Genomic DNA, 22,745 nt, shown 5'->3' with positions numbered 1-22,745 from the left:
TTTCGTATACGCACATGAAAGAGTAAGAGAACGAATATTTCTCGTACATACCGGTCCCTAACGCTACCAAGATGGAATTTGAAACAAAGCAAACAGGAGTCTACTCCGTATTCCTATACCTTTAGGTCGGCAGCTGGAGGCGACTCTAGAATTGCGATGCACCTGACAGGGTACGGATGCCTCATGCCTACCGGAGGTCCTTGGCAAGCATTTATTGTGGGACAGGTACAACCGTACAGCTATGTATCTATCAGCCTGGGTCTCCAAATTTCTTTCAAATTTCTTCAATTTCTTCCATTTGCTTCGTGTAGTGTTCGGCCCAGGAAGAGGAGGGCAAGGCCACCAACCAGATGCCACATCATTATTCACATCGTCTGCGTGGCATGGAACAATCATAGCAGCTACCCGCAGAATCCCTTCAAAGTTCATGATACCAACTGCGCCCCTTTCCGACTTTCCTGCAGACTCTGCCGCAGTCTCGCCGTCACAAACGTGAACACGGCGTGTTTTCCTCTGCTGCAAAGGGACCCGTCACTTGGCGACGCATTTGGCTTGGCACCATGTTATCCGAAGAATTCTTGACTTCCATTTGCGGGCCCCCAATCGCGGCAAACACGGCAATCTCTAAAGATGTCGGCCTTTACAGCCACTCTCTGAATCCAACGTGGGCCGTCAAGGCTACCTTCAAGAAGAGTTCAGCGCCACCTCATTGTGTTGCCGCAAGCGACACACACATCTTCGCCGCTCAGGACCAAAAGGCCCACGTACACGTCTATTCGCGTTTGCGTGGCAATCAAGAAGCGCTGATTGCTTTCCCCGAGCGAATCTGCAGCCTGGCGCTTGCTTCGAATGTCCTCGTCTTGGGCACGTCCGAGGGGCGTCTGATTCTGTGGGAGGTAAGTGGAATTTCTCACTTGGTGTTTCCCTCCCCCCTTTCTCCGTGGCCCGCTCGTGCCTGCAAACGGTCCATGTTTCAATCTTCTGATGGACAATGACAGACGTGCACCGGCAGGCAGGTGACGACTCCTCCTTGCCACGTTCAAGCAGTCACTTGCTTGGCAGTGACGCCGTATCACGTTCTCTCGGGCTCCGACGACTCCAACATCCATGTCTGGTCCCTCGCAAGTCTCCTCGAGTTTGGGGTCGATACGGCGCAGGAGGCCGACTTGACCCTGTCCAACCACCGTGGTGCCATTACTGATCTTGCGGTGGGACCAAGTACCAACCCTGAAACGGGTATCTGTGTATCAGCCAGTGCTGACAAGACCTGCGTCTTGTGGAACTACCACTCGGGCCAAATACTGCGAACTCTTTTGTTCCCGTCCGTGCCTCTCTGTCTCGCACTAGATCCGTCAGCACGTGCTCTATTTGCCAGCGCTGAGGATGGGGGCTTGTATTTTGTCGAGTTCTTTGGAAACAAGCCATTGCTTGGCTCCGCAAGTGCGGAACTCGCATCCATTGTTGTTCAAGTCCATGCTCCATTAAGCGTGGCTGACGCCGATTATGGTCCGGCTTCGTGCTTGGCCGTGAGCTATGACGGCACTGCTGTTTTATCGGGCCATACAAAGGGCAAGATTCTTCGTTGGAACCTCTTGGACAAATCCCATCCCACGGAACTTGGCAACCTGAATGCATCAGTAACAAACATTGTACCTATCCCAGTGCTTCCCCTGTCCGGCAAACCATACAGTACTGTCAACGTGGTCAAACCAAACAAGAGTCAGCGACAGTATACCATCACCTGTCAACTGGAAGGGGCCATGGGTGGCGAGTCCAGATTCAGCCGCGACCTCAACTCGACGGGATTTCCTGTGGACCGCCTGGAAAACGCTGTCTCCATGTTTGTATCGTCTCTGAAAACACAGTCTGACGAGAAAGCAGATTCGGACCTGGTCAAGGAGAATGAAGAGTTAAAGGCCATTATTGCCGGGCAAAAGGAGCTTCATGAAACTACCATGCGATGCCAGGAAGCTAGCAATACGTCATGAAGGACCAACAGGCAACCATACCATCCCACGGGAAAACCGATCTGACGTGCGTCTCTCAGCGGCCTATAACAGACCCTTCCCAAGAGAGACATGAGCGAATATGCTTCAGGGCGCCATGCTCAAGACAAGTTCTCTTCCTGGCGCCATGGCTGGCTCGGTAGCTTCACTGCCGCCCAAACGCGTTGGGAATAATTCCGCTTTCCGTCTATTTTGGGATGAGTGCATCTCTGCGACGGATATTGAAGTACCTAGGCATGCGTCTGGGGGGTTGCATGCCCCATGTCGGTCATACAACGTGTTCCATCGCGCAAGTCAACCCAGAAGAGGTGGCTTGGAGAGAGCGCGGTTGGGCAAGCTGGAGGATTTATTCTCGTTCGCGGGATCTTGTGGCAATCAATCCTCATGGCTTAGAATATTGATTGACGCTCTGATCTACCGTTTCGGGTGTCTCGCGCACCTGTTTACATGGGATCTTTGTAAATATGGAAGATGGTTACTATTTAATTGACAGTTCATTCTACCACTTAGTCAGGACCTATTCACGGGTTTGGTATTTCGCCTAGAGGCAAAAGAAAAGTGCCATAGCACTGTCACTGTGGTGACGGCGTGTTGAGCCTGTAGAGGCCAGGGCTCGCACCTGCATTTCTCGCATCATTTCGTTGGCAGAGTTTCAGTGATGAAACAAATCACGGCGTCGTGGTGAAAATCGCCTGCGGACGTATGCTCTATATTGATGCTACATGCATGCAGCTGGGTGGATTGTCTCCGCCTCCAGTGGCGAGTCGCGACGCCGACGGCTACGACGGCCCAACTATCCTATCGGTGATAACGGCCCCGGACAATTCTGCAGCCGAATCAGACCCCCATCCCATGCGTCAGATCCTCCCTCAGCCTAGAAAGTTGTGCCATCGCGTCACTAATCCATACCCAACAATCATCATCATCAAGCTTGGGACGTCTCCCTTTTTCTTGCCCGCTCCCAGCCACCATCGTCTCGACACAATGTCGCTCGTCGGCAGCATCAAAGGTGACATTCCTCAACAAGTTCGATCGCTGGTGAGTCGTAGCGCGCAGAAAGGACCCTTTGAACGCCCGGAAGTCGCAAACATCCGACGCACTCTCGCCTTCGGTCGTTTCGGGTTTTTATTTTATCTTTTATTTTTTTTTATTTTTTATCCCCCCCCCCCTCCCCTGGCTTCCCGCACAAAACGAACCGTCAACCATCCTATATTTCAGCAGCCGCCGTTGCTACGAGCGCCGCCTTCAGATGTCGGCCAGGATTCAGAGAAGCGGACATTGGATTGACTTTTTATTTTTCCGTGCAGTACCGCCAATTATTACGGCAGGGGGCCCAATTCCGCGCCTACAACTTCCGCGAATATGCGAAGCGACGAACGAAGGATGCGTTTCGAGGGAACATGTCTGTGGAGGATCCGCGCCAGATACAGGAACTTGTTCAGAAGGGATTGAAGGAGCTGCAGGTTTTGAAGGTGCGCGCGGTTGCGTTGGCGGACAGGTTGGCCGCCACACGGGGCCGGGTGCTAACGAAGACGTCTTTTCAGCGCCAAACCGTCATCAGCCAGTTTTACCAAATAGACAGATTGGTCGTCGAAGGAGGCATTTCGGTGCGTCACGGATGCTGATGTTTTCTGACGGACGTAACCCAGGACACTGACCACTGCGGCAGGGCAAGGACACCTCGAAGCACGGAGAGATTGTTCGACAAAAGGAGCAAGGGTAAGCTAGCTGGCCAAGCGCGACCACTTGTTGATGTGCACGACATGCTGATTGGGAAGCAGGTGGGATTAGTGTCGACTGCGGCCATTGTTGCGTGGGCGAGGAGAGGACTTGGAGCGTTGTGTTGCACGCGGCTCATGAAATGTATACTGATATCCTACTACTGGAGCACCGTGGCCCGGGTAGTAACCAAGCTCTTGGCTGGGAGGAGCTGCATTCCTGGGCTGCAAGACCTGATAGGCAGCCATAGATCAAATCCCAAAATAATGACATGCTTGACCATCGCCGTGGCAATGATGCCTCGAACTGAAGCTGATGGGATGGGGATGGGGATGGATTGGTGGGCTCGCTTGGACCCGACCATCTGAAGCTTGCCGATGGCAAACGATGGCAATATGTTTGGCATTTCCCCCCCACGATCCGTAACCTCCATACCCGACGCGCTCGCTGTCGTTGCGGCGAATCAATCACAAAACTGCTCCCTGCTTCCCAAGTCATCCTTCAACCCATTCGCACCCATCATGGCAGCCGGTTTCCAAGGATGGAGGTCATGCTTATGTCAGCAAGCTCCGCAGCCTCGCCCATTGGCCCCGGTCGCGCTTTGGCACTCGAGCTTCATTTCCAACAAGCAATCCCACGAAATACCGGGCTGATGCCACGAGTTTGCCAGCATCGCTACATTCAAACCTCGCGAATAGGTCTATACCAACATCGTCATTGGTCCGCCAGTGCTGGTCTACTGCGGTTCAGGCTCGTGTTGGCCCGATTGAGGCGCAATGGCTCCCGGAGTTGGTACCACACCTGTTAACGTTGCTGAATCAACGCTAACATTCACTTTTCCTACGCAGACGAGACGCGCCAATCGCAGCGGTTATGCTGAGCACGACGACTTTGAAGGTTTGCAAATCCCTGCTGCGCATGTTCATGTTCCTTGGGGCGAATGGGGAGTTGTTGACTTTGAAAAAACCAGGTCTCCCAGTGCGACAATGGCGACAGGGCTGGGTGAATGTTGCGCCGCCGCAACCACAAGAGCCCGCCCAGCAGAATGATATCTGGGCAATCGAGCTGATTCACGGGATGCCCAAAGACTCCGGCCTGCTGGCTCCACATAGCCAGGAGCTCCTTCGAGCGGCTCGATCCGGGCTACTGTACAAGCGGCCAGCAGATGAAGACGAGCCTGATGCTGACATGCCTATCCAGAGCATGGAAAAGACGGAGAGGAGGGAAGAGGAAACCGTATCTCAAGGGTTCTCTATCAAACTGTGGAAGCAGATTCCTCGCAGTAGCGAAGGCTCGACCCTGTCGCACTTGGCCAAGAGGCGCAAAGGCACCGTCACCATTGCGAGCAGGACCGTCGAGGAGAAGACTTCCGGCCCGACTGTAACGAGAGCAACTGTGCGCAGGTTGGATGCGGCTGGCAACCCGTACACGGAGGAGGTGACGCTGGCAGAGGGCCAGCAGGTCGTGGGGGAAATCATTTCGACGCGTGTTGAAGTGGCTCCAGCTCCTGCTGCCGACAAATTGACTGCTCCCCTCCCACTGCCGCAAAGAAGGCGACCTCCGCCGCCCAAGAGGAAGCCCAAGGCCGGCCCCGGACGAGGCAAAAAGAAGCACTTGGTCAAGAACCCCTCGCTCGGCGGGGGGCTGGCTGCTGGGGCTGTCCCTACTCTAGCCGGTCCTCCTGGGACTGTCAAGACTGAGATTGTGGGTGTATTTGTCCATCTTCCTTTTTTTTTTCTTTTTTTTTTTTCAAGCACAATTCCGTCAACAATTGTACATACATACTGACCCTTTGATCGCATAGGGCGGCTTTCAAGAAGGCAGCGGCACGCCCAATCCGGATAGCGAAATGGCTGACGGCGACGATGACGATGACGATGACGAGGGGGATGATGTTGATGAGGGAGATGATGAGGACCAGGAAGATGGAGATCATCAAGGAGACGATGCGGACGACTCCAAGCTTCAAGATGCAGAAATGACGGACGCGGCAGAAGAACCCAAGCCTCCGACGCCGGGCGTACCAGTCACGGATGGCATCACTGCTGAAAAAGAGGCAGCGCTTCCTCCTAATGCTCCTCCAATCTTCACGCCCGCCCTCGCCCACCTTGCCAGCAACTCCCCAAAGGCCGAAGGCAGTCCACTGAAGAACGTGATGCTACAATCCCCCCCGCGGTCCCAGGTTCGACCGGTCATGCCAACGGCAGTCGCGGAACTTCCACCTGCTTCTGCCGCCGCCCTTGAAGCCTTTGCTTCGCCTTTACCTGCACCCCTACTACCCGCTGGGGCGAACCAGCCAATGAGCGGCGCTGTCAAGGCCGAACCCCCCAGGACAGAGTCTCTCATCTGCGAGCCTCCGTCCACGCTCGGCGGTGACGAAGATGACGGATCAGTCGATACGGACGTACCAATGACGGAGACCCCAGCACCCGAGGACTCAGCCCTGCCCGTCAAGTCAGCCGAAGAGAGCGGCAAGGACGAAGCGCCAATGGCACCCTCACCGAGATTGTCGCCTCCTGCCGATGATGCTGCGCGAGACGACAATCTGCTGCCCCCACCGCCAGAGTATGTCGGCAACGTCTCGAGTCCCAAGGCAGACGATGCTGCCGATGCGAGCTCGGACCTGCGGGTCAAGAGCAGAGACGGCCTCGCAGCAGATTCTTCCGCCCTTGCCGGGCGACCTCCGCTTTACCCTCGCGACTCGGTCATGACGGAGGACACCATCAAACCAGAAGACTCTGCATCAGTAAGTTTTCCGCTCACGGAGCCAGACGCTCCACCAGAGGTTGAGACGGCATCGCTTGAGGACTCGAAGGATTCGGCGGTCGCAGTGGTCGCGCCAGCCGCAGAAGCCCCCCGAGACGGCGCAGCGCGCGCAGGCTGTCCACCCCCGGAACCCAGCCATGAGCCGGAGGAAAACCAGCCCGGTCTGGCGAGGTGCAAGTCAGAACCAAAGACAGGTGGGCTTTCCCCGGAGGCGGCTGCACCTTGCGAGCCAGAGCCCACGGCGGCCGATGCTCCTCGGCCTCATGTCGAGGCAGTGTCCGCCCCGCCCGGACGACTTCCAACACCCTGTGGAGACGACGCCCTGGCAGAACCACACGACACTGTCGTGGAGGGATCGCAGCCGGCGCAAGTGATGCTGGCGCAAGCGCAAAGCGTACAAGGCGGACCTGCAGAGAAACCCCGAGAACCAGCAAAGGTCGAACCGGATGATGAGCCCAAGCGAGAAATAAAGGAAGAGCCCACGACGGAGACGGCAGAGCAGCTCAAGCCGTCGTTTCTGGCCGAGGTTCTCTCGGAGCCCGCGGCCACTCCCAAACTCGGCGACGTCCCAGCCGAAGCTCCCTCCACGGAAGACCCGCCGGACGGCGCACGCGGGCCGTCAACCGTTTCGCCAGCTCATCAAGTCGCGGCCACGGGTCCTGCCGCGAGCACGGCTCTGCCTCCGATTGCGCCTCCTATCCTGCCGCCCGTCCAGCCGTCCGTCGCGTCTCTGGCGCAGCAGCCGCCGGTCAACGAGCTGGCTCCTATTCTCCCGCCAGCCGGGGGGGAAGAACCGAAGCAAGACCCATCCGCCAATGCGTAGGTCGTTTGGCGGCTGGCAACAGTTCTGTTGGGGAGGGAAACGGGCGAGGCGCGCGCACGGAACGGCGTTTGCGGCGGGGGAAGCCGTGGGTCTTGCAACCAGCCGCTGTTGGTGTCCGGGTAGCGGGCGTCACTGCCCGGTGTTTGTTTCATGTCCGGCAGGGAACGGTATCATTACCGCGGGTGGGTGAAGCGATGGATCGAAAATGCTTTTACTGTATTGTACAACCCAAGGGGGGGGGGCAAGCAAGGCTCGATGCAGATGCATACATACCCTACCTAGGTAATCCGCCCTTGGCAGCCTCCATGCTGCTTACTATGCCATATTCTCTTGCCATGACGTTCTAGCCCATCCCAACGTGCCACCCGCACGAATGGTGTCGGGATTCATCACCGGCATGCCCGCTCCTTTACGCTCCGGGGGGTTTGCTTTGCCAAACCCGATCTCCTGTTCCAGGTCAGCCTTGGCGACTTCCCTGGCCACTGCTTCCACGGCCTGCACCCTCGCCACCCGGCCATTCACACGCACCTCCCTCGCATGGGCGTTGCTCAAGCCCAAGAGCCCCGCGCTCACCAGCAGCGAAGCCATGACGACCAAGGCGCCCGCCTGCGTCTGGTTGCCGCTAAACGCCGCCACGAGGTACACCGCCAGCTTGGCCGCGGCCTCGAGAAAGCCCTCCGACGCAGTCTGCCGCCGCAGCCACACCTGCGCCGTGACGGCCTGGATATCGGCCTCGGCGCCGCGCAGCAGGATGCGCGATCCGCCCCCCACGTCGACCGCATACTCGGACGGTCCCTCCGCATCATCGGGCGCAGGATGCGGCGGCGGCGGCGGCGGTCGCGAGGACCGCTGCTTGATGCTCCAGATGTTGAGGACGCGCGACGTCATCAGGGCGAGGATGAACGACAGGCCCCACCAGTCGGCGAGGAGGACCATGACGACGGCGCAGGCGACGGTTAGTATCGGGCTGGAGAGGTAGAGCACGTGCGACAGCCTGTCCATGAGGATGCCCTTCAGAGAGGAGAGGGGGGGCGAAGCTGCGCCGCCGGAGGACGCGTTGGGCCCGCGTGACGTGGATGCTGAAGTCGCGTCGGCCGGGGGCGTCATGGGCTCGCCACAGGCGGCGAATGTACTACGCCGTGGCGGCGTTGGCGACGAGGTGCTTGGTCGGGGGGAGAGGAGGACGGCGGAAAGAGCAGGATGGCCTTGTTGGTCGAGGGCGTCGGCGGCTTGTTGGTACTGCAGGCCGGGGGCGAGGACGAGGGCGTCGAGCAAGGAGGAGCCGCCGGTTATGACGGTGCGCTGGGCGACGGTGTTGAGGTCCGCAAGGGCGAGGAGGCCGGCGGCAGAGAGGGAGAGGGCCGGGACGGGCGTTACGGACCATGATGAGATGAGGGGTTTTGCCGTGGTCTCGAGCTTGTGGTGGGTGCTTTGCCGATGGGGTTGCTTCTGGGCGCGCTTGCTTTAAAACGGCCCAGCCAGCCGCTCGGGTTGTCTGTCATTGTGGTCCTGCCGACCAGAGAATCTACTCGCATCTTGAGCGCGTACGTGTGTCATGCAAGGGGCAGCGTGCCACGAGGCAAGTCGAAGCATCTGTCCATCGGGCCGCCTTTTCCAATGCCCATCACGACGTAGCAGCTGTTTCCGGCAAACCTCGTGGGAGCATGACCCCATGCATGCGCCATGTGAGTTCTGCGGCGAGCCTCGTCGCCCCAGGGGCAGAGGGCGAGGCTATCCCTCCGCGGCCGCTCGAGACGGACAAGCCCGGCGCGGAAGCCACCAGCAGCGAGCCGGGAACGGAATCGTCAAGACGGAAGAGGCCCGAGGGCCGCGATGTCCGCGGGAGTTGTCCAGCTGAGGCAAGCAGATGCCCATCTCGTCGTCGCGCACGTCGTCGCGCACAAGTTCTCTGCCGGGACGTCGGCACCGCGAGCCCCGTTTTGAGGTCTGCGTGGCCCCGTGCGAGGACGGCTCGTGATTTTGCGTCGCAGGTGATGGGAGGGTTGCTGCTGCTGCAGGGGCTGCGCGCGGGGCAGGGGCTCCAGGTCACGCTGGCAACTCGGCGGCACGGTTGCTTCGTCACGTCCGTCTTACGCAGTGAGGGGCGGATAACTTGGGAGCCAGGCGAACGGAAGCGCGGATAAACGCATCGTCAAGACAAGCGTATGTGCGAACTGCAAAAAGTCCATGACAATCAGCCACCGACCACCCGCCAGGATCCACGACTCCATGACTCAGCAGCAAGCTTCCCTCGGAACCCCACACGGCCCGGTCGAAGTGGGGCGGGTTGGCAAGCATGATGTGATTCGCAACCGGGGAAGAGCTTCGCTCCCCCCTGTCAAAAGCTTCAAGCAAGCACCCACGTCGCCGTGCGAGAGGGGAAAAACAAAAAGACAACCAGACCAGACGTCCGCCGCGCAAAAGCTCTGCGCAACATCTTCCGACATGCGGCGCGCAGTCCGACCCGCCGCCGCCGCCGCCGGCCTGCTGCTGATGCTGCTGCTGGGCCTTTGCACCCCCGCCGCCGCCGTTTTCAAGGACGAAGTCGGCGACGTCGACTACCACCACGCCCTCGTGGGCCTGCCCCAGGCCGAAACCACCTTCTTCCACCGCCCGCGCAAGGCCGGCAGGGCCAGCCTGCTCTACACCCTCGGCGACGTCGGCGTCGTCGGCGCCGTCAACCCCAGCACCGGTGAGCTGGTGTGGCGGCAGCACATCGGGCGCGGCGGCGTTGGCGGCGGCCACCTGCGCGCCCCCCAGGGCGAGAGCTGGGTCGCCTCGGCGCACGGCTCCCACGTCCAGGCGTGGGACGCCCTGACGGGCCGCAACATCTGGGAGGTCGAGTTCGCCGGCCGCGTCAGGGACCTGGAGATCCTGGAGCTGACCGAGTCGTCGTCGAGGAAGGACGTGCTCGCGCTGTTTGACGAGGGCGGCGTCACCGTCCTGCGCCGGCTGCACGGCGCGCTGGGCAGCGTGCTGTGGGAGTTTCGCGAGACAAGCCGCGACGTGCCGGCGCAGGTGTCGACCAACATTGCCGACGTGTACGTGCTCAGCCTGCACGGGGCGCCGGGCGCCTACAGCCTCAAGGTCACGTCGCTCGACATGGCCACCGGCCGCCGCGTCGACCACTGGACCGTCGGCGGCGGCGGCGGCGGCGGCGGCGGCATCCGCGACGCCCGCCACGTCAGCTTCGTCGGCGCCAACTCGGCCGCCCCCATCGCCGCCTGGACCGACGCCCGCCTGACCCGGCTGAGCGTCAACGTGCTCGGCGCCCGGACCAAGCAGGACTTTGCCCTCCCCGACGGCACCACCGCCGTGCGCGTCCACGCCCCGCACCTCCTGCAGTCGCTGCCGCACTTCCTCGTCCACGTCAGCACCGCGTCCGGCCACAGGGCCCAGGTGTACCACACCGACCTCAAGAGCGGCCGCGTGTCCAAGGCGTACGACCTGCCCCACGCTGCCGGGCCGGGCGCCTTCTCCACCAGCTCCGACGCCGCCAACGTCTACTTCACCCGCATCACCCAGCACGAGGTGACGATTGTCTCGTCCGAGTCGCACGGCGTGCTGGCCCGCTGGCCCCTCAGGCCCGCCGAGGACGGCCGCGCCGCCGCCGTCGAGGCCGTGTCCGAGGTGGTCAGGAGGGCCGCCGGCGGCGGCGGCGGCGAGTTTGCCGTCCGCTCGGCCGCCCTGACCAGCGGCCAGGACTGGATCCTGATCCGCAACGGCGTCGTCGACTGGTCCCGGCCCGAGGGTCTCTCCGGAGCCGTGGCCGCCGTCTGGGCCGAGGTTCCCGAAGCCGAGAGGCTGGCCCAGGCGCTGGCCGAGGAAGCCCATGCCAACCCGCTGGCGGCCTACGTCCACCGCGTCCGCCGCCACCTTGCCGACCTGCAGCACCTGCCCGCGTACCTCGCCCGCCTGGCTCGACGCGTCGCCGACGGCATCATCTCCGGACAAGCCGCCGACCCGTCCGGTCGCCACCAGCAGGAGGGCCTCCCCCCCCTCCGCCGCCGCGGCGACGCCTTCGGCTTCGGCAAGATTGCCGTCCTGGCCACCCGCCGCGGCCGCTTCTACGGACTCGACACCGGCCGCCACGGCAAGGTCCTGTGGTCCAGCGCCGTCTTCCAGCCTCCCCAGCCCGGCGCGCCCGCCATCTCCATCAAAGGCCTCGTGGTCAACGACGGCGAGGGCACCGTGACCGCCGTCGGGGGCGACGGCGAGCTCGCCGTCGTCGACTACGCGACCGGAAACGTCGTCCAAGCTCGCCAGGCCGGGGGCGCCACGTCGCCCGCCACCAAAGTCGCCGGCACCGCCGTCGTCGTCGACGCCGCCGCCGGCTCCAAGCGGCTTCTCGCGCTCGACCCCGACGGGCTGCCGGTGCCCGACGCCTCCACGAGCGTGCGGGTGCCCGACGACGCCGCCGCCGTCGTCGTCGTCCGCGACGGCGACCGAGGCCTGAAGGGCGTCAAGCTCCTCGCCGCCTCAGAGGACGGCGGCAAGGTCTCCCGCACCGACCTGTGGCAGCTCCGCGTGGGCCAGGGCCAGAGAGTGGTCGGCGTCGCCACCCCGCCGAGCCACAACCCCGTCGCCTCCATCGGCCGCGTCCTCGGCGACCGCAGAGTCGCCTACAAGTACCTGAACCCCCACACGGCCGTGGTGGCCGTCGCCGACGACGCCGCCAGCACCCTCTCGGTGCGGCTGGTCGACACCGTCTCCGGCCAGACGCTGGCGTCGCAGTCGTACGCCGGCGTCGACGCCGGCCGGAGCGTCTCGTGCGCCATGGCCGAGAACTGGTACTCGTGCGCCTTCTTCGCCGACGGCGCCCTGGGCGACGGCACCAACCGCACCGTCAAGGGCTTCCGCATCGTCACCTCGGACCTCTTCGAGTCCCCCGACCCCGACGACCGAGGCCCGCTCGGCGACGCCCCCACCTTCAGCTCGCTCGACCCCGTCGACGCCCCGGCCGCCGCCGGCGCGCCCCTCCCCTGGGTCGTCTCGCAGGCCGTGGTCGTCTCGCAGGAGCTGCAGGCCCTGACCACCACCCAGACCCTGCAGGGCATCACCAGCCGACAGCTGCTGGCGTACCTGCCCGAGAGCCACGGCATCCTGGCCATCCCGCGGCACGTGCTCGACCCGCGGCGACCCGTCGACCGCGACCCCACGGCGGCAGAGGCCGAAGCCGAGTCGCTGCTCCGGTACGCGCCGCAGCTCGAGGTCGACGCCCGGGGCATCGTCACCCACGAGCGGGACGTCGTGGGCGTGACGGACATGATCACCACCCCGGCCGCCGTGGAGAGCACCAGCCTGCTCCTCGCCTACGGCATAGACGTCTTTGGCACGCGGCTCTCGCCCAGCGGGCTCTTTGACATTCTCGGCAAGGGCCTCAACAAGGCGACGCTGGTGGGGACGGTGCTGGCCCTGTTTGCGGGGGTATTGTCGCTGGCTCCCATGGTAGGTTTTCCTTTCCGTTTCTCTTCCCCATGCCGTTTCCGTTACCTGCTTTCCCTTTTTTTTTTTTTTTTTTTTTTTGGGCTGCTTTCCTGGCTTTCCCTTGTCCATGTTGCTCGCGGTGGTATATCCCACACTCCCCTTTGCGAGTCTGCCCTGCCGCCGCGTTGTTTCCCTCGCCAGCCCGCATCCCGCTAACCGCGACTGCAGGTCCGTCGCAACCAAATCGACAAACGATGGGACGCCTTTCTGTAACGAATATAGACACCGCTGGTGAATATGTAAAGCAATGTACAGATAAACTGCGTCGAATTCTTGGCCCCCGCGCCCCAGTCTCTGCTGCGGAGCACGTGCCCTATGGTGCTGCAGGCTGGGCTGGGCTGGGCTGGGCTGGGCTGGGCTGGCGAATGAGAGAATGTAATGGTGGTTTGAGTTGCGGTTGGTCAAGGACCGGGCGACCGGAGGTACCAAAACACGCACGAATGACAGGTAGATCAAGTAGAAGTAAAAGTAAAAGGGCTTTATGAATGAGTAGTCTGGCGCGAAAGGGGCACGCGGAAGAGTGATGTGACCATAAAATGAGCTATAGCAGTCTTTGCTGAAGCTAAGACTGCAATACAGCTTGTCAAGTCTCTTGTCTAAATGACCGATTTGGTCGAGTTCATGACCGATGCGACACTGAGAGTATCCAACTGAGTTCATGAACGACTACTTCGCTCGCCATCGCACTTCAAAGCATCCAGCAAGCACATCACACCCCCCTACCCATTAGCACTCGCTGCCCCAGTTCTTCCCTATCCACTGCGCAAGCGCATACGTCGCCGTCTCCTCCATGTAAACCTCCACGTGGTCGCTGCTGTAGTCCCCCCCCGCAAACCTGAGCGCAGCCACAATCCACGGCTGTATGAAATCCACAAACACCAGGTCCACCGCCTCGGGCTCCCCCCTCGCGGGGAAGCCAATCTCGCTCTGGATGCAGTTGGGCATGGCGTAAAAGGGAAGCGCGCTGTGCAGAGTGTCGTCGCCGTCGGTGCCGACGTCGTCCGTGGTGGTGTATCCCCCCGTGAGATGGGTGTCGATGCTCCGGAGCTCCAGCCTGCTGTCGGCCGAAGCCGGCAGCGGCGACTGTCCCCGCTGGGAAGGAAACATCATCTCCGGGATGGCCATGAACTTGGTTTCCGCACCGTGGGCGCCGACAATCTTGTCCGCGCCGTTGAGGAGGGCGAGCACCTTTTTGGCGATCCGGTAGGGCACGTCGGGGATGTAGTTGAAGCCGCTGACAAAGGGGGACACGATGTACGTGGAGTCGCGGGTAAAGGGGCCTTTGAAGATGTCGAAGCGGATGCCGCCCGTGTTCATAATGGCCAGGCGGGGCTTGTGCCTCCGCTTGGCGTTGACGACGACGTCGGGAAAGACCTCGTCCTGGATCCACGAGTAGATGCTCTCGTTGCCGGGGTACGGGGCGCGGCTCATCCACAGGCTCTTGGGGGCGCAGCCGTAGCGGCGGTCGAGGGCGAGGGCTTTGCGCGCGCGCGCAATGTGGTTGCTGGCGCGCCGGCCGTCCTCGGTGGGGAACGTCGTCTCGTTGAGCCCCGTATGGTGGTACATTCCTAGCAGGTTGGTGTCCATGTACCTGCGGGCAAACGTGGGCGTCTTGGTCTTGATGCCGTCGATGGACATCCACCCAATCGTTTCAAAGTAGCGCCCGGATGCGATGGCAAGGGACCGCGCGTCAAAGCTCCGCGCGTCACGCACGTGGGCGTGGCCGCCAAAGAAGGCAATCGGCGTGTGGCCGTTTTGCTCCCGCAGGGCCGTGTAGATGGTGCGGAACTCTGGCATCCGCAAGCCAACGTGGCCAATGACGACAAACAGATGTGGTTTTTCGCGAATGACGTCTTGGAACCACGGTTCCCGGACCGTCTCGGCAACGGGCTGGACAATGGTGTTGTTGGCATTTCCGGTAAAGTCAAACAAGAAGCCAAAGGCTATGATGTCCAGGCCCTGGTTCTTGGTCCGGAATCGGCGGTACCGCTGGGCCACCGGTCTCTGCTCTCCCGTGCTGGGATCAAGATAGTCGAGGTTGGAGGCGATGTACTTGTGCCTGAAGTTTGGGACCGTCGTGTTGACCTCGACATCGGCCGTGGCGGCCTGGTACAGCTCGTGGTTGCCGGTGCAGATGAGGTCCACGTGTTGCTCGGCCCAGAGGTCGTAGTAGAAGAGGCCCTTGGGGGTTGAGGCGTCGTACAGGCCGTTTCCTTCCACGCGGTCGCCCGTGTCAACGACCAGCAGGTCGGCGCCCCTGTCATCGGCTCGTCTCTTCAAGTGTTGGGAAAAGGAGACGTAGTCGCCCCAATCGGCCGAGTACTGGGGTCTTGATGGGGAAATTCGCGTCAGCCAAAGACCAAGGGGAAGCTGTGACGCGGCAAGTCAGTTGGGGCGTAACATACTCGAGCAAGTGGCCTCCTATCCAGCCATGGGTGTCGGTGGTGTGTAGAAAGTTGAGCTGTCCCCAGGTCAGGTCTCGCATGGGCGCCGGGACTGGGGCTGCAGCTCCAGGCTGCGAAGCGCGGGCGGCGACGGCAAAAACAGCGGCGAAGATGCAGCTCCGGGCCATGGCGGAGCGGCTACACCATGGGAGCGCTGGCTGAAGACAGACGACGCTGAAGGCCTGGATGCTGAAGAGGATGCTAAAGACCTGGATGCCGAAGACGACGCTGAAGGCCTGGATGCTGAAGACGATGCTAAAGACCTGGATGCCGAAGACGACGCTAAAGATCTGGATGTCGAAGACGACGCTAAAGACCTGGATGCTGAAGACGATGCTAAAGACCTGGATGTCGAAGACGACGCTAAAGACCTGGATGCTGAAGACGATGCAAAGACCTGGATGCCGAAGACGACGCTAAAGACCTGGATGACTTGCAGGCGGGCAAAAGACCTGGATGGCCAAGCCAAGGGAAGGGAGGCCCAGCAACTTGGTCAGGCGCGACCCAGCTCGGTCCACCTGCCGGCAGCTCCAGGCAAGTACCGGGTACCTGCTGGCCCGACAGACGACATTTGACCCTCGGCTGGGGTTGTTCGCCCGCTGAAGTCGATGCGCGGGTAGCAGCACCGCTGCTGGGAACCACGAAGATATTGCCCTGCATAAGCTGGGTATGCCAGTGATGGAGTCATCCCGCTGTATCCGTAGCTGGACAGGATGCCAGCAGTTCAGTCCAAGCCGACAGGGGCCTGATGCTGCAGCTGGTGACGGCCCACGGGTCCCCCTCGGTTTCCGAAACCATGACAGACAGACCAAGAGGTAGGAGGTAGGTACTGTAATATCGCGGTATGCGGGGCTCACTAGCAAAGGTGCATAATAGTCCTTGATTACTATCTAAGAAAGGGCGAATTATACCCCTATATATAGTGCTCTATAGTGTATATATGTAATACTGCAGTGTATATGTAATGTTAGGAGAGGGAGAGCTAAGCTAAGGCCCATCTAGGAAGACTTGTATATAAGTCTTATGTGGCCTTTGCTACGCATTACATACGGTAGGTAGGTAGGTAGGTATATAAATGAGTGGACTGACAAGCTCTAGTGGAGCGTTGTAGTGCCACTGATATGGTGAGACAGAAGTAACTTTGCCATCTTGGCAGTACGTGGTACTTGTACCACCAGGCTGCTGGCAACTGGCCGCCCCCTGACATCCCGCGCATCGGGCAGTCGCGCCCCGCAACCCCCGCCCAGCTCTTGCCCAGGGCCAGGACGATTCCGCCGTCACACAATTTTTTTCTCGGCGCCGCAAGCGACCCACTGGCCCTCTAATGGCCTCAAAAGGCGCCGGTTCCCCTTTGCCCTTTGCCCTTTGCCCTTTGCCTCGACAGTGTTTGATCCTGCCTCTAGGACCGTCCTCCTCTGCCCGATTCATTATCCCAGCCTGCTTCGGACCCGGGTTTGTGCTCCAAAACTTGTTTGCCAGGTACTCGTTGTCCTGGGCATCTGCCTTCATCGCACGCACCCTGGGCCATTTTTTTCCGTGCCCATCCGCAGAGTCGGCCAAGCGCAGCATCTCACCTCGGGGGCATCGGCGTATGTGCCGTCCACGGCTATAGGACGGCCAGCAGGCGACTTGAAGTCTTTGCGCTTGCTGCAACCGGGGACGAAGAAAGACTACGCCGAGCATCATCAACGCTACCCGCTTCATTAAAGGCGCTTTGCGCAGGACCCTGTTCCGAGGGGTCCAACTTTGCAAGCTTTGTCCCCGACCGACCTGGCCGGTTTTGCTTCCGCACGGCTAGCAGCAAACTGCGCGGCTGACAACCCAAGACGGGTGCGCATCAGAAGTAGGATAGGAAGGCCCGGTTCATGAGGCAACAACCATCGAGAGCTCTCTTCCGCCTCGCCTTCCTCCAGAATCTGTTCTCGCCTTACGCCGACCACGCGTACGAGCCCCTCCACGCGGAAGAAGCGCAAGAGGCCGAGGCGCGGGAATCGTCGTCACTCGTCGGTGCCATGGCTGCCCCTACCAAGAGCGGCCTCGACCCTACCACTCGCGCCGTGTCTGACGTCAACGACGGCGGCGGCGACGGTGCGGTAAACTCGGACTCGCGCCACCACCGCCCGCACCCCGCGATGGCCAACCGTCCGATGGCCTCGGACGGCGGCGGGACGTGCTCGGAGACTGTCGAGGCCTCGCAGGGCTTGTACATCCTCGAGTCCAAGTCCGTCCGCTGGTGGAGCTACCTCGCCACCGCCGACTTCTGGATCGTCGTTGCCATTGGCCAGGTCCTGGCCCTGTGCATCACCGCCACCAACACCTTTACGAGCTTCCTGCAGCAGGAAAACTTCAGCGCGCCCGCCTTCCAGACCCTGTTCAACTACGTCTTGCTGGCCGTCGTCTACAACGCCGTGCTGCTCGCCCGCGACGGCCCCGGCGCGTGGGCCCGCGTCGCCCGCCGCAACGGCTGGAAGTACCTCGTCCTGGCCTTCCTCGACGTCGAGGGCAACTACTTCACCGTCCTGGCCTACCAGTACACCAACATCCTGTCGGCGCAGCTCCTCAACTTCTGGTCCATCGTCTGCGTCGTCGCCATCTCGTTCGGCCTCCTCCGCGTGCGCTACAGGCCCTTCCAGGTCCTCGGCATCCTCGTCTGCTGCGGCGGCATGGGCATCCTCTTGGCCTCGGACTACATGGTCCAGCGCGACGGCGGCGCGCCGGGCGGCGGCGAGACCAAGCTCAAGGGCGACCTGTTCGGCCTGCTCGGCGCCACCCTCTACGGCACCAGCAACGTGCTGGAGGAGTGGCTGGTCTCCAAGGCCCCCATGCACCACGTCCTCGCCTTCATGGGCCTCTTTGGCGCCGTCGTCAACGGCGTCCAGGCCGCCGTCTTCGACCGCGCCTCCATCGCCGCCGCCGCCTGGAGCCCCAGCGTCGCCGGCCACCTCGCCGGCTACACCCTGTGCCTCACCCTCTTCTACACCCTGGCCCCGCTCATCCTGCGCATGGGCAGCGCCGCCTTCTTCGACATCTCGCTCCTGACCGCCAACTTCTGGGGCGTCATTGTCGGCATCCACGTCTTCGGGCTGAGCATCCACTTCCTGTACCCCGTCGCGTTTGTCTGCATCGTCGTCGGCCTCGTCCTCTACTTCCTCTCGGGCGGCGTCCTGGGCGACTCCAAGAAGCCGTGGCTGGGCGAGAACCAGGAGGCCGGCGTGGCGGGCATCGGCACCGCCAAGCTGCGCGCCATCAACGCCGCCCGCGCCGCCCAGGGCGAGGCCGAGAGCGGTGGCGGCGCCGCCTCCAAGATCCGCGCTCTGCTGGGCAGGAAGACGTGAGTTTGGGCTGCTTGTAGCTGCCAGGTGCGTCTTTATTGCTACTTGGGAACTCCTGTCAATCGCGGCAAAAAGTCAAGCAAGTTATGACGTCCTTGCCCTTGACCTGATGCCGCGGAAATATGCATTTTCGTTTCTACTGGACTCGACTTGCCATCAGACGTGACAGCCTCCCATCCATCGTGACCAAAGTCGCACAGCATGACGTTGAACCCCCAAAAACGCCAGCTACTCGTTGCACAGCCCATACATACATACATACATGCATACATGTACACAGCTTCCCCGAGTCGATCCCCCATGACCAAACACCCCAACCAAATCGCGGACACAGCATGTACAGTACCCAAACAGTACGCCCGCCCGCCACGTAGCTTCCGCACAAAACTCACACGCGCAGCTGCAAAAACCGCCGCAGTCACCCTTTCGACCCGCCTGCCCGGCATCCGTCCCGGCACTCGTCCTTCTTCAACAGGCCCATCCGTCGGTCCAGCTCGCTCCGCAGCTGCTTGTGCCCCGTCACCACCAGCGTCTTGGCCTCCAGCCCCGCAGACGACGCGGCGCCCATGCGGAACTTTTCCCGGGAGCCCTCCACGCTCGGCGGCGCGGCGGCCCCGCGCGCCGCCACCTCGGAGGCGATCGGCTCGGGCCACAGGATTCGCTGCGCCTCTTCTTCCGTCATGCGGGAGGCCGGCGCGGTCCCGCAGGCGGCTCGGCCTGTTGCTGGCGCGGCTGCGGCTGCGGCTGCGGCTGCGGCCTCGCCCGACGACGATCCGGGTGCGTGGCCCGGCGGGGGGGCTGGATCCAGCTCGCCAATGCCGTCCAGGTCGTCCTCGTCATCTGACACGCCGGTGGTGGTGGTGGTGCTGAAAAGGGTCATGGAGTCGGCCGCCTCGAGCGGTCCTTGCTGCCGTATCAAGTCGGATTCCTGCTTGAGAATCTTGTCTTCCGTGTTGCCGGCGCGATGGGCCGCCGCGGCGAGGAAGCCGGCTCCGAAGCGGTGGTCGGCGCGCAGTATGTTGCGCATCAGCCGCACCTCGTGCGTCTTGTACGTCTCGTAGAAGCCCCTGTCGACCTGGGCGGCGGCCTGCAGGTCGTCGAGGCGGTCGATCTCGGCGAGTATGCGGAGCCGGACCGAGCCGGGAAACTCGGCTGCCACGGTGTAGTTGTCTTGGCTGGCGGCCATGCGGTCCAGCCCGGTGGCGGGGATGGTCTGCGGCTCCGTCGTTCGGTGCTTGGACAAGGCCCAGCCGTGGCTCTTGCCGCTGACATCGTGCAGCGTCAGGCCGGTGACGCTGCTGTAAATGTCCGCAACGGCCGTCCGGAAAGCGATGCTCGGGTCGCACACCCCCCCGCGGTGAACGGGCGACGCGGGGCTGGGCATCGTCCTCAGCATGTCTACTCTCTGCGCGAGGCTTAACGCCGGAGCCTCGTGTTTCGGCATGTGCGATAGGATGCAGGGCTGCGTGATTTGGGGCAGGACGCCCATCTCGTTGAACATGAGCATCATCCACCCGAGGTTGACGGCATCGCAGCTGTGGCTGCCCCTGGGGCACCTCGGCGAGCCGGTCAATGCTGTGGCGCGTGCTGAGCCCGTCGCCGTCAAGCCCGACGACGCGTGTGACTCCACATAGTTGCTGGTCGGTGAATCTCGGACGGGCGGTCGAATGTATTCTTGGATAGCGTTGGTGCAGCACGAATGGATCTGGTCCAGCTTGGCGCAGCGAACCGCCCAGATTTTGTCCTTTATCCTCTGCGGCCACGGCTTGGCTTGCAGCTCCCTCTCGTCGGCCAGGTGAAGAATGGCACTCTTGGACGTGCGCGTGAAGAGCTCCCGGGAGCCAAAGGCGTAGCTGATGACCAGGAGGCCGTCTGGCATATCCTCAGCACCGCGGTGCATCCACTGGGGCAGCCACATGTGCTCGACCACGAGCTCCAGCGGGGAAGTGCTTCTGTACCGCATCGAGCACTCGGCAATGGCGACGAATTGCTCAAAACTCACTTCGCGGGGAACCAGGCCGCGATGCATGTGGGCCGCGTGCATCAAGATTTCGAGCGATTGCAGCCGGTTCACTTCGTACTGGGGCATGCGGTACAGCTTGACTTCCGAACCATCTCTGCACATGTAGGGCGTAGGAGGGGGAGGCAGGCGCGGGGTGATGTCCTCGTCCTCGTGCAAGTACAGGCTGCCGGCATGACCGGAAAACATGCGGGCGAATATCGGGGACGTCTCGGCCAGCATGTAGGAGGAGACGCGAAACCTCAGGACGGGGTCAACGTGTGACGTTTCGGAGCCGAGGTTGGCGAATTCCAGGACGGCGTCGCCACGCGGTGCGATGGCAAATTCTTGGACTTCGCGTAGCGGTGATATGCCCGACTCTCCCAGTTGAAGGAGCTGCCGAATCTCGCCGACCTCTTTCCTGACCCTTTCGTAATTCCTGAAGCGGATTTCGTACCGGGGAAACTGGCAAACACGGGGCTTGTGAGCTTGAAAACAAAATCCATCCATCCATTTCACACCCCGACAACGTGCAGCGGGACCCGCGGGTATCTTACAAACTGAGGATCGGCCGAGAGGACTCTCGTCACACTGGCGTTTCTCATGCGGTGCACAGCTTCACGGCGAAACTTTTTGCTGGCGAAGAGCAGATCAATCATTTCAGGTGTCGCGTCACGCTCATAGCTTTTGTAAGTATCGGCCAGGCTGACTTTGAATGCTTCGCATAGAGTCTGGAGGCAGGTTTTCCAGTCCCTGATGGCGTTCAGGTACAGCTCGGTAGCTGGCCCGAGTCTGGAGACACTGCCGTTTACCACGTCGCTGGTACTGCGGCCACTGAAGGAGCTCCGCTGGTCAAAGCCGCTGCCTCCGGGGCTGCGAGGAGAGTCGATTGAGGGGCTCCTTGGGTTCGTTGCCTCGGTGGCGTTGGAGACGCTCCGGCCAGGCTTGGCATGATCCTGAAGCAGGCCATGGCACAGGGATGAGCAGGTTTCTCTGATCTTCTCCAACTCCTTGTACGCCGAGTCGACGTGACTAGGACCCGAGGGGGCTGCTTTGATTCGTTGTATCAAGCTTTGAAGCTGCCGGTAATTGCTCTCCCGCAGCTCGTACAGGGAGGTGGAGTCGGAAGGACGAAGTTGAGAGTCGATAGAACTGGCTTCACCACCAGATGCGCTCCGTACAAAGGGCTGGGCAGGCAAGTGGACAAGTTAGCATTGCTCCGCTCCGGGGAAGATGAACGGGGAGAAGATTCTCTCTTGGGAAATCGGGGCTTGTGGTCGCGTTGCGCACGTCAAGGTCCGTTCAGAGCACGGCTTACATGTCGATTCTTGTCAAGGTGTTTGCTATAGTGCTTCTTCCGTGGTAACCGCCACCAATGCTTGGAGGTAGAGCTCGCGGCAGATGCTCCACCCTCACTCGTCGTTCTGTACATGCCGCTGGCTTTGAGAACCGTAGGCGCGTTGGCTTGCGTCATCAGAGGCATGCCTTTCGGCAGCTAAGCATAGCCGCCGGCGGCCCCTATGGTGCCCGGGCTGCGGCCTGGCGGTGAAGTCTTGCTGCAGGCTACCCAACGTTGACAGTGGAGGGGAGCATCGTCCGCGACGCAGCACGCGCGTTTGGAAACGTGGTAATTCTCACGGTGGATTATAAAGATGGTGCAGTGCAGGTGCAGGTACAGAGAAGCCGCGACAGCGCGGGTGTCGGTGAGTTGGTGCAGGATGGAATTCAAGTCGACAAGCGGATAGCGTGTTACTCGGTTTCAACCGCCGAGGTGACAGTCTTGAGCTTTTTCTTATCCCCGATGTTGAAGGGGGTTTTCGCTGTGGCCGTTGAAACTTGACCGTCAAAGCGGAGCGGTCGCAATGTCAACACGTGGTTCCGGCCGAGCTTGGGAGAGCATGGGACGCGATGGCTACTTGGCCACGGCTTGGCAATGGAGGGAGATGCTGTCGCAGATGGACGTGGCAGGGCTGCAAGTTCCGAGTCCTGAGTCCTGGGTCCTGAGTCCTGGGTCCTGACCCGGGGAATGTCTCGGAGGTCGGACGGGGATGCAGATGGCAGATGCAGCTAGTCGAAGTCTGGAGAAGGACAGTGTGGGTGGGCCGTGGGCAGAGGGCAGTGGCACGGTGGGGTGGGGTGGGGGTGGGGGAGGGGAGGGGCTGGTTGGGT

At 61.5% G+C, this 22,745-nt stretch overlaps 8 protein-coding genes across 8 annotated transcripts; 5 read left to right on the top strand and 3 right to left on the bottom strand.

Annotated features, from left to right (window-relative positions):
• Positions 1-560: 560 nt before the first annotated feature.
• On the top strand, positions 561-1,988 carry UV8b_01844 (uncharacterized protein; the record flags this gene model as incomplete). Its single annotated transcript, XM_043139342.1, has 2 exons — positions 561-896; positions 999-1,988. 2 exons carry the CDS (start codon positions 561-563, stop codon positions 1,986-1,988), a joined length of 1,326 nt encoding a protein of 441 aa, XP_042995276.1.
• Positions 1,989-2,990: 1,002 nt separating this feature from the next.
• Positions 2,991-3,729, top strand: UV8b_01843 (uncharacterized protein; the record flags this gene model as incomplete). The annotated part of the gene is made up of 4 exons (XM_043139341.1): positions 2,991-3,044; positions 3,314-3,478; positions 3,551-3,613; positions 3,676-3,729. The coding sequence occupies 4 exons, from the start codon at positions 2,991-2,993 to the stop codon at positions 3,727-3,729; spliced, it is 336 nt and encodes a 111-aa protein (XP_042995275.1).
• Positions 3,730-4,501: 772 nt separating this feature from the next.
• On the top strand, positions 4,502-7,314 carry UV8b_01842 (uncharacterized protein; the record flags this gene model as incomplete). Its single annotated transcript, XM_043139340.1, has 3 exons — positions 4,502-4,622; positions 4,696-5,429; positions 5,530-7,314. 3 exons carry the CDS (start codon positions 4,502-4,504, stop codon positions 7,312-7,314), a joined length of 2,640 nt encoding a protein of 879 aa, XP_042995274.1.
• Positions 7,315-7,629: 315 nt separating this feature from the next.
• On the bottom strand, positions 7,630-8,871 carry UV8b_01841 (uncharacterized protein; the record flags this gene model as incomplete). Its single annotated transcript, XM_043139339.1, has 2 exons — positions 7,630-8,763; positions 8,863-8,871. 2 exons carry the CDS (start codon positions 8,869-8,871, stop codon positions 7,630-7,632), a joined length of 1,143 nt encoding a protein of 380 aa, XP_042995273.1.
• Positions 8,872-9,759: 888 nt separating this feature from the next.
• Positions 9,760-13,014, top strand: UV8b_01840 (uncharacterized protein; the record flags this gene model as incomplete). The annotated part of the gene is made up of 2 exons (XM_043139338.1): positions 9,760-12,762; positions 12,970-13,014. The coding sequence occupies 2 exons, from the start codon at positions 9,760-9,762 to the stop codon at positions 13,012-13,014; spliced, it is 3,048 nt and encodes a 1,015-aa protein (XP_042995272.1).
• Positions 13,015-13,527: 513 nt separating this feature from the next.
• On the bottom strand, positions 13,528-15,816 carry UV8b_01839 (uncharacterized protein; the record flags this gene model as incomplete). The annotated part of the gene is made up of 3 exons (XM_043139337.1): positions 13,528-15,130; positions 15,207-15,642; positions 15,795-15,816. The coding sequence occupies 3 exons, from the start codon at positions 15,814-15,816 to the stop codon at positions 13,528-13,530; spliced, it is 2,061 nt and encodes a 686-aa protein (XP_042995271.1).
• A 1,294-nt stretch (positions 15,817-17,110) lies between these two features.
• UV8b_01838 (uncharacterized protein) lies at positions 17,111-18,580 on the top strand (the record flags this gene model as incomplete). Its single annotated transcript, XM_043139336.1, has 1 exon — positions 17,111-18,580. One exon carries the CDS (start codon positions 17,111-17,113, stop codon positions 18,578-18,580), a length of 1,470 nt encoding a protein of 489 aa, XP_042995270.1.
• Positions 18,581-18,995: 415 nt separating this feature from the next.
• Positions 18,996-22,059, bottom strand: UV8b_01837 (uncharacterized protein; the record flags this gene model as incomplete). Its single annotated transcript, XM_043139335.1, has 3 exons — positions 18,996-21,041; positions 21,134-21,763; positions 21,895-22,059. 3 exons carry the CDS (start codon positions 22,057-22,059, stop codon positions 18,996-18,998), a joined length of 2,841 nt encoding a protein of 946 aa, XP_042995269.1.
• Between the last annotated feature and the right edge of the window lie 686 nt (positions 22,060-22,745).

The sequence above is a fragment of the Ustilaginoidea virens genome, chromosome 2 (assembly GCF_000687475.1).
Source record: "Ustilaginoidea virens chromosome 2, complete sequence".
NCBI lineage: Eukaryota > Fungi > Ascomycota > Sordariomycetes > Hypocreales > Clavicipitaceae > Ustilaginoidea > Ustilaginoidea virens.
Note: the sequence above shows the minus strand (reverse complement) of the source record. Positions and strands in the feature narration are given on the sequence as shown.